The sequence below is a fragment of the Priapulus caudatus genome, unplaced genomic scaffold (assembly GCF_000485595.1).
Source record: "Priapulus caudatus unplaced genomic scaffold, Priapulus_caudatus-5.0.1 Scaffold253, whole genome shotgun sequence".
Lineage (NCBI taxonomy): Eukaryota > Metazoa > Priapulida > Priapulimorpha > Priapulimorphida > Priapulidae > Priapulus > Priapulus caudatus.
The window spans coordinates 412964-422497 of NW_014577314.1; the positions used below are offsets into that span (position 1 = coordinate 412964).

The following is a 9534-nucleotide window of genomic DNA, read 5'->3' on the forward strand; positions in this document are numbered from 1 at the left end:
CGCGCGTGCGTGTGTTGCAGGTAGTATGCGCGCGTGCGTGTGTTGCAGGTAGTATGCGCGCGTGCGTGTGTTGCAGGTAGTATGCGCGCGTGCGTGTGTTGCAGGTAGTGTGCGCGCGTGCGTGTGTACAGGTAGTATGCGCGCGTGCGTGTGTACAGGTAGTATGCGCGCGTGCGTGTGTTGCAGGTAGTATGCGCGCGTGCGTGTGTACAGGTAGTATGCGCGCGTGCGTGTGTTGCAGGTAGTATGCGCGCGTGCGTGTGTACAGGTAGTATGCGTGGCAGCGTGGCAGCGTAACACGAGAAGCTGCAAAAACCGTCTCCGTCGCTAAGCAAAAACACGCGAGCGCGTACTTTACTTGTGTAGGCGTACCCGTACTGCGATACACGCTGCTTAAGGATACTGTTGGGAGGTGAATTTCGGTCGAACTTTCAATACCCACTTTATTTGATAGATCGCAGCCATGGGAAGCTATGTATACGTAGACATTATGTATGTAGCCTCCCAAACAGTTCCAAATCCCCGCATTTGTCAATTCTTAACACAGGCGTTCAATGATGGGAAATTTAGAAAAGTGCTGATAACTCGGTTGTTAAAAATGCTAAAGTAGGTGATTTTTCAAGCGCTATTTCTCGAAACTCGCAACTCTAATTCCAAATTTGTTTGTTACGTTTCAATGCTAACATATCAAAGGAAAAAAGATTCCCTGTAATTTTTTTAAATATTATATTTTATGAGTTATGGCTTTTTGTTTACGAAATTGTTGCGTTTAGAAATTCACTACAAATTTTTGTGCATCTTTTCAATTTATTTCCTAAATTAAAGCATTTAAAACAAATTCTAGGGATAATATTTTAGTTCATATTATGAACAACTTATGATTAAAAGTTTAGGTCCCAACCCTTTGCTGTTTCTGAGAAATAGCCAAAAAAGCATGTTTTTGTATAAATTCACAATTTTTGCCGTCAATTAATTAGCGATGAATAAAAAAAAATTATTTCACCGAGAGCGTAGAGAGACATCTCTCGTATGTAATAGATATGAGTTTGATTGAATTTGATGAGTAGTTATGTTGCAATGCCCTTTACAGTGTTACGGTTCCGTAGCCCTAACAGTGTCCTTAAAGGGATTCTGACATCTATAACGTATTTAGCCTATCATATGACATTGTAATTACTTTTAAACATGTTTGCTGACACGGGCGTGCAGCAACCATAGAGTTATTCGCAAATATCGCTCGTGCGTTGCACGCTGGGATAGGTAGTGATCACTGGTAACGCCCTCTATGGAGAGGAGAGCACGATATCGCTAACGTACGTAGAAACCTGTATTGAAAGGTGGCGGTGTTTATAACGTGGTGTTGCTTACATTTGTAAAAGTAATCTACTTTAAACTAGATGTATCTAATCAGAATAGTTAAATTCGTATAATTAAATAAGTATGGGCAGTACAGACACGGTAATTAATGAATGAGACTACGCAACAGAGGTTCACCACACTTACTTCGGGTAATGTGAACATAACAGATTTCCACAACCTCAATTCCTTCCTTCGCCAATCGGCTAACCTATCCGGCGATTGTAAGTTTACTGTAGCGCGTTGAGCGACAAACAACACTGATACGTAAAATGCAGACTAACGAACGCAAACACGCTTACTAGTAAGTGTGCCGGCACTTGTCACCTGTTTTTTTTTCACTCGAGGTAAAGAATAGCGTCGTGTGAACTATATACCAACGAGCAAACACACACACCCATTTCCCTGCCATTCTCCCTCTTCTTCACTGCCAGGTGCAAACGAACGGGCTAAAGGTCACATTAAGAGTGCTTTCAACTCTCCCTATGTTCCCTCTACCTGCGGTGGCCATATCTAACCCTGACCAAAAAGCCGCGTCGCTGGTAAGTTGGTTAGGTTAGTGCAGTGCCGATCATCTAAGGTTGAGCCGTAAGTCCGATATAGCGAGATAAGCGAGTGGACTGACCCCCATCACTTTACTCACTCCCGCCCGATCTCTCTTTCTCTCGCTGCAGCCACAGATACTGATTAGGGCAACATTACAACAACATTACAATTTTACAACAGCACATAATTGTGTATCTTGACTTGGTTTTCTTCCAGTGCTTTCTGCTAACGCGATCCTCCGGTTTACACAAATGTTTGTTTGCGCGCGTGTTTTTTTTTTGCTCGCGACGTCGCGCCGTAACCGCACGTCCGAGTGCACCACTCTCTCTCTCTCTCTCTCTCTCTCTCTCTCTCTCTCTCTCTCTCTCTCTCTCTCTCTCTCTCTCTGAGCCATGTAATGACCACGACCTTGCTGCGTTTAAGCATGATAAATGACCACTCAGAAAACACGTAGCGTTGATGCATGACATCGCTAATGGTCAATGGCCGAAAGGCAACAAAGGTCCGCGGAGAAGTGGACGAAAGTTGAGGTGGACGAAGGGGAACAAAGGTCCGTCGAGATGGCCGAAAGGGAACAAAGGTCCGTCGAGATCGACGGCCATACGCGTGACTGTAGTACATCCGCGTGCAGACAGACTTTAACAGCGCTACGCCATGCACGCACGCACCGATATCTGTCACACGCCCCGACTATGCATATACTCGCCTGGCCATAATTCCGAAGCGCCGAGTAGAACGCCTAACGCCTAACGCGCGTACACACCGGAGTCGATTCTGAACGAGAGAGAAATTCTCCGGAGTGAGGGATTGATCGCAAAATGACCGGGTTCAAGTCTGCACACGTGAAAACCTTCTCCGCTTACTACCTTCTCCCTTTCCTCCTTCCCTTTCCCTCCCCCTCCCATCCCCGTCCCCTCCCCCTCCCCTCCCGCGATCCGAATTCCGAATTTACGGACTCAATGACCGGGTTCAAGTCTCCGCACGTAAGATCTTCTCCGCTACTACCTTCTCCCAATTATACTAATACTCACCCTTCCTCCCTTCCACTCCCTCCCAGATTTTCTGAGCGCATTTACGGACTCACCTCATGAACAAAAACCTCAGACTAATAACACTCGCAAAATGGCCGCCTCCGGCGGCCATATTCGCTCGTTACGCTGATGAGACTACGATGATTTCTCTAAATCCTGGCCCGATTCATAGTAATCTTTTAGTAAAATATTGACCGCGTTTTTGTAACTTTCTCCGCTACTACCTTCTCCCATTCTCTCCCCTCCCATCCCCAATCCTTCCTCCCCCTCTCCCAATCCTTCCTCCCCCGATCCTTCCTCCCTCTCCCCCGATCCTTCATCCTACCTCCCCTGATCCTTCCTCCTCCGATTCTTCCTTCCCCTCCCCCGATCCTTCCTCCCTCTCCCCCGATCCTTCCTCCTCCTCCCCCGATCCTTCCTCCACCTCCCCCGATCATTCTTCCACCTTCCCCGATCCTTCCTTCGCCTCCCCCGATCCTTTCTCTACCTCCCCCGATCAGCAATCACGGACTCACCTCTGCCTGCGTTCAGCTTCTCAAACACGTAGAGTTGCGGTCGGCCGTCGAAGACGTCGGCTTGCTTGACGAGGGCGTCGCGGACGGCATCGCTGTCGTTCAAAACGACGACGCGCTCCGCTCCCAGCTGCACGCCGACGACGCTTCCGTAGGTCGTCGCCCAGCGCATGAAGGCGACGTGAGGCATATCGCCAATGAATGGAATCGAGCCGACCCAGGGTAGAGCGAACGGTCCGGGCGGCAGGCGGTGCTCGCGCGCGGTGCCGACGGCGACGACGACGCCGCGTAGCTGGCTCAGCAGATAGACGACGACGAGAATGAGCGAGACGGAGATGCAGTACTCGAAACCGACGTCGGCTAGCAGCTCTAGCAGCGCCATCTCGTGTGAGTGTGAGTGTGTGTGTGTGTGCGTGTGAGTGTATGTGTGCGTGCGTGAAAGTGTATGTGTGCGTGTGTGTGCGTGCGTGTGTGTGCGTGGGTGCGTATACGTGTGCGTGTAAGTGGTGTACGGTGGCAGTCGTTCCCGGCGTTCGGCACGATGCGAGTATAAGAATGTTCCTTACTGATGCTTGCGTCGACTGTGTGTGGTAGTAGCGGTGCTGGTGGTGGTGGTTGATATGCGGTGGTCTCCTGTCCAGGGTTCTTCTTGACTCGCCTCTGAGGATGCCATCGCCGCGCCGAGACCAGCATTTATATATCGCGGTGAGACCCGAAACAGGTTAATGTATGCACGACCGTGACGTCACGGAAGCTGACGCACGCGGAGACACACGCGGCGTGTGTGTGGCGGCTAGTTCAGAGATCATGCATCTGTGACGTCACGTGCGCATCAACGTGTCGCCCCCCCCCCGCCCCGACCACCACCACACTCACTGTTCCAGCTCCCTATCTATACCTCACCACACACACACACACACACACACACACACACACACACACACACACACACACACACACACACACACACACACACACACCTTAGCAGCGGACACGTATTTTTCAGTTTTGCGTTGTGGCGGTAGCTGTGTTGAACCCAATTAAGCGGTTTTTTTGTATCCACTCGCGTGATCGGATAATGTGCGCGCGCGTAGTGGTGTGTGTGCGGGTGCGTGGGCGTGTGGCGTGTGTGTGTGCGTGCGGTACTGGCATCCGTGTGTGTATGTGTGGTGTGGTGCGTGTGCGGTGTGCGTTGCATGTGCCGTGGCGCGCGCGAGCGCCGTGTGCGTGTGCGGCGTGTGCCGTGTGGTGGTATGTGTGCGTGTGCTGTGCCATGTGCGATGTGCGGTGTGTCGTGTGGCGTGTGGCGTGTGCGTCTGTGCGTGTGCGAGTGCGTTGTGCGTGTGCTGTGTGCGTGTGCGTGTGGCGAGTGTGTGTGGCGTGTGCGAGTGAGCGTGTGGTGTGCGTGTGGTGTGCATATCGTGTGCGTATATATGTGTGCGCGTGCGCGTGCGTGTCTGTGCGTATGCGTGCAGTGCCATCCGGAGCGTACGTGTTGCGTGTACGTTCCTCTCCCTACAAATGGTGTTGTGCCTGCGCTCGGGCCTGTGTCCGTGTGTCTATGCGTGCATGCGTGCGTACGTGCGCTTGTATGTGTTGGCGTGCGTCTGTGATTCTGTACGCGCGTGTGGCGTGGCAGTGCATAGCGTGCGTGTGATGGGCTGCCATGCGGCATGCGTCGTGCGCGCACGATTGCATGCGTGCGTTGTCGTGCGTGCGCGTGTGTGTAGGCGTTCGTGACGTGGCCCTTGTGTGTGTGTGTGGTGCGCGCGTGCCATGCGTGCGTGAGTACGTGGTGATGTTGTTCGTGCGTATACGTATCGTACGTAGCGTGTGTGTTACACACAACACATATATTTGGATGACAACTGGCAAACAGAAAAGCAGCCGTGTAACCAACAATCGTTGGCGTACGGCAGGAATGGTACGTCGCATGCATCTACATTGAGCTGCGGCGGCACGAAACAATCGAGATAAAAGTCGTTCCGCAAGTAGTGCGCCGGCGGGAGGAATATAACGGAGGCGAAGTTGCGTATACGTATTGCGCGCGTACGTGACCGGGTGGCCGCGTGACCGTACGTAGCCGTGCGTGCGGCGTGCGTGCCCGGTGTGAGTGGTGTGGCGGCGGCAGCGTGTGTGAGTGTAGCGTCGCCGCGAGCGCTGAGAGTGCGGAGTGAGTGCGTTTCGTGCGTGTGCGTGAGTGAGTGCGATGCGATCGGCCAGTGTGTGAGTGCGTGCGGCGGTGCGTTGCGTGCCCCGCTGAGTGGCTGTGTGCGGGCGGGCGCGTGTGTGAGTGTATGCGGCCTGCGCCGCGCCGAGTGGTGACGTGAGTGCGGTCGTGAGTCTTGCGTGAGTGAGTGCGTCGCGATCGGGGCGCGTCGTGAGTGCCGTGCGTGCGTGCTGTGCGTGCGCGGCGTGTGCGTCGATTAAGTGCGATCCGGCGACGTGATGAGTGCGTGGTGCACGTGCGTTGCGTGCGAGCGTGCGAGTGTGTGTGTGGTGTTGTGTGTGTGTGCGGCTGCTGTGCCGTCGGCGAGCGAGAGAGAGACAGAGAGCAGAGAGCAGAGAGCCGAGGCGGGAGAAGAGAGAGAGATAGGAGAGAGAGAGGAGAGAGTAGAGATGTAGAGAGAGGAGAGAGAGAGATGACCCAGCGATGCCGCGCACGAGAGAGAAATAAGAGAAAGAGAAAGAAAGAACGGAATACATTGCCCTAGATTATAGCAAGTCAAACGTCGAATGACGGTGCTGTTGTACTGATAGGCGGACGTGTGCCACATGGCTCGTCTCCACAACGCTCTAAAACTTGTAAACACTGCTAACCGTATCACATAGCCGCATTAGAAATGCATAAATACGATCATTATGAATATGACACGACAATGCATCAATGATTCTAATACTGTCATACCATGTATATTTTTAGGTTCAACTCACCGCTGCCCTTGGTGTGTGGCAGTGGCATAGGGTCGGTATAGTGACCTCGAAGAAAGAGTCTAATGTCTATTATAACTATAAATGGCAATTTTACATGATATTCTAATTTATGTCTAATTATATTGTGTCATTCATTTAATTATAGTACTTAATTTCTATGCATTGTATACCTTAATTCGTCTATTATATGCTGTCATCATCTATATATACTGTAATTCATTGTGCATTGTATAGCCTTAATGTTGTCTATTATATGACTCGTCATTTATGTATTATATATTATACGAAAGCCCGCTATAATTCATGGCAATAATAATTATGGAGCAATTATTCATATGTCAGAGTTATGAGATTGGGATAATTTGGTATCGATGATGAGGGGGGGGGGGGGGGGGGGGGGGGGGGGGGGGGGGGGGGGGGTGGGGGGGGGGGGGGGGGGTGAATGCCTGCCTCTTCCTGCCTGTACTACGGCTACTGCCGCGCTACATGCCACTGTCTGTGCCTGCTGTGCCTACTGCTACTGCTGCTGCGCTCGCTGCTGCTCTGCTACTGCTAGCTGCTCCAACTGCTACTGCTCGCGTGCTGCTGCTGCTGCCATGCTGCTGCAATCTGCTGCTGTTGCTCGCTGCTGCTGCTGCCGCCGCCCCGCTGTTGCTACTGCTGCTGCTTCTGATGCTGTTGATGTGTGTTTTATCTCGTATATAAATTGACTGTCTAACTACGCAGCTTAGAAAATATCGCCTAAAGACTCTGTCTCCACAAACAATGTCATCACAATCATTGGTTGCAGTTCAAATCTGCACGTTAAATCTACAGATTAAACTCATTGAAACTATTCAAATAAACAGAAATGCATGAAATATAGGTGACGGCGCAAACTAAAAGTACCCCGAAAGGTGCCTAAGAATTGCGGTCACTTGCAAACATGTCGCTGTATGACTTTACGTGCAACTGGGCGTGTTCGTTTGTACAGCTATTTAAATTAAACAAATATTTTATCTGATTCAGACGTTATCTGTTTCAGAGCCCAAGTAGGTTCATCACACCTATGTTGCGAGAGTATACAAACCGATTTTTTTCGTCTGATAACGATAAACTAATAGTGTAAATATAATGTACGAACGAGGAGAATCAGACCCCCGAAAAGGTGCACATAAATTAGCACCGTTAAAAGAAATTGATTGCGAATTTGAAAACCGCAAAGGTACGGCGAGAGGTTGTAAACGTCAATTAAAAAACTAAATCACGCTCTGAAAGGTACAAACATGACTTGCGCAGAGGTGTCTCTAGGCGCCCCTAAGCTTGTGGGTGGGGCAAGGGGTGGGGGAGGGGGCAAGCTGCCTCTAGATTAGCCAAAATTAAAAAAACAAGCTTAAGCTAATAATCGCGTAATAACCTAGCGTGATATTTTGGTCATCTAAGTCCCGGCGCCCACGTGAGTTGAGTTTTTAATCAAGGTAAAAAAATGACGGCATAGTCCCATTTTACTGCACCGTGTGCGGCGATTTTTCGTGAGTAATTTGACTCATGCGTCATTTTACTTGAGTAAAATAACTCACGTGTGCGCCGGGCTTAAGTGACCAAAAATATCACGCTAGGGTTATTTACGATTATGCGTGAAAGCCTTGTCTCAGACCAACCCCTGCCACAGTATGGACGTCGATCAAGAGCTGCGCCCGTCGCTCATCGTTACACAGTTGAGTCATCAAATTTTTGAGCCCGCATGGCACAGAGATGTGGTCGCTAACATCAATAAACAGATCACGATTAGGCTCGATCGGCCTTGAATAAGAATCCAGTTCAGCAATAACACCTTGCGGTTCATTCGCCATGCTTCAAGGACGACAGAGCGGGCCTGTTGTCGAAATCCGTAGTTCCGTAAGTTCCCGCTGGATGCGCGCGGCGCAGTAGTAATCCCCGGACCGCTGCCTGGAACTGCCGACAACAATCTTCCGTAACAGTGCCACGCCTGTCCCACGAATTAAAATGCTGCTGCTGATCCATTTTTTATCATTTTCAGATTTCGTAATCAGAACAGATTATGTCTCACCTGCGTAACGATGTTATATACTTGTGTATTGCCTAACTGTGAATGAGGGAAAAGGCGGCAAAACAACACGCTATAAAAAAATATTTTTTTGCTTCTACTCCGTCGTCGTCTCCTTCTTGTGTTCTCGCCGTTCTCTGTTCTTCCTATTTCTTCTCCTTCTTTTTTGTTTCTCTTTCTCCTCCTTGGATTTCGTGGTTGTGTTCTTAGTCGTCGTCTCTCTTCTATCTTTTCTCCTTCCTTTTGATCTTCTTCTTCTTCTTCTTCTTCAGCTCCTACTTTTAAGAGTTCCTTTTCTGTTTATTTTTCTGCTTGTTCTTGTGTTGGTCCTAACCTTTCCGCCCCTTCCGTCTTTTTTCTCAATGTCGTCTTCTTCATCGTCCTCTTCGTTTTCTTTCTTTCCTCGGACATAATGTAGAACGTGCCTAAACGTTTGGCCTGTTTAAGGCCAAAAATGCTATCCACCACAAATCCTTTCCGGTCGCATTTTCCGACAGTCATGACTTCATTTTGTCCTATTCCGCCATCTTTCTTTTCACGGACCTACGACAAAAATCAAGAATCTAATTGTAAAACAATGATAATACAACTTTTCACTACGGTGACGTCATCGACCAATATGGCGGCTGGGTATGCGCGTATAAACTCCACGACATATGGCGCTCTCGCTCTGACTCAATTCACGTAGATTTCCGTTACAATTTGCAACGCTTTTTTACTACAAGTTTTACAGCAGCCACGTTACTCGTATCCTATGTAATAAGATTTGGACTAATAAAAGTTGCAAAGATATTAAAAATCCGACCGTTATTTCATGAAAAAGTTTGATAAAATAGTGATACGAAATAGTACGCGGATTGTGCGCCCAGTTACCTCTTTCAAATCATACGCTGTTTACGAATCTCCATTCGCTGGATTTCCCCGGAGCTCCGCCCACTTTAAAAATAGTGCTAGCATTGTGGCAGTGGTATCCTGAGTGTACGAAGGGGCACTGCATGCAGTTTGATGCGCGTATAGTGGCCGCCATATTGGGTCGGTATCGCCGTCAACGTCACAACGTGTTTATACAGAGATGCTCCGAGAGAGACAGGCAGAGAGAAAGAGAGAG

At 49.5% G+C, this 9534-nt stretch overlaps 1 protein-coding gene across 1 annotated transcript in view; it reads right to left on the minus strand.

Moving 5' to 3' along the window:
* The window catches only part of LOC106808098 (cytochrome P450 2B5-like), a 14111-nt gene extending 10457 nt beyond the window's left edge, over positions 1–3654 (minus strand). The window contains exon 1 of the mRNA XM_014810663.1: positions 3449–3654. Within this exon, the coding sequence (XP_014666149.1) occupies positions 3449–3635 (187 nt within the window). The 5' untranslated portion in view covers positions 3636–3654. The remainder of the gene's footprint in view (positions 1–3448) is intronic.
* Between the last annotated feature and the right edge of the window lie 5880 nt (positions 3655–9534).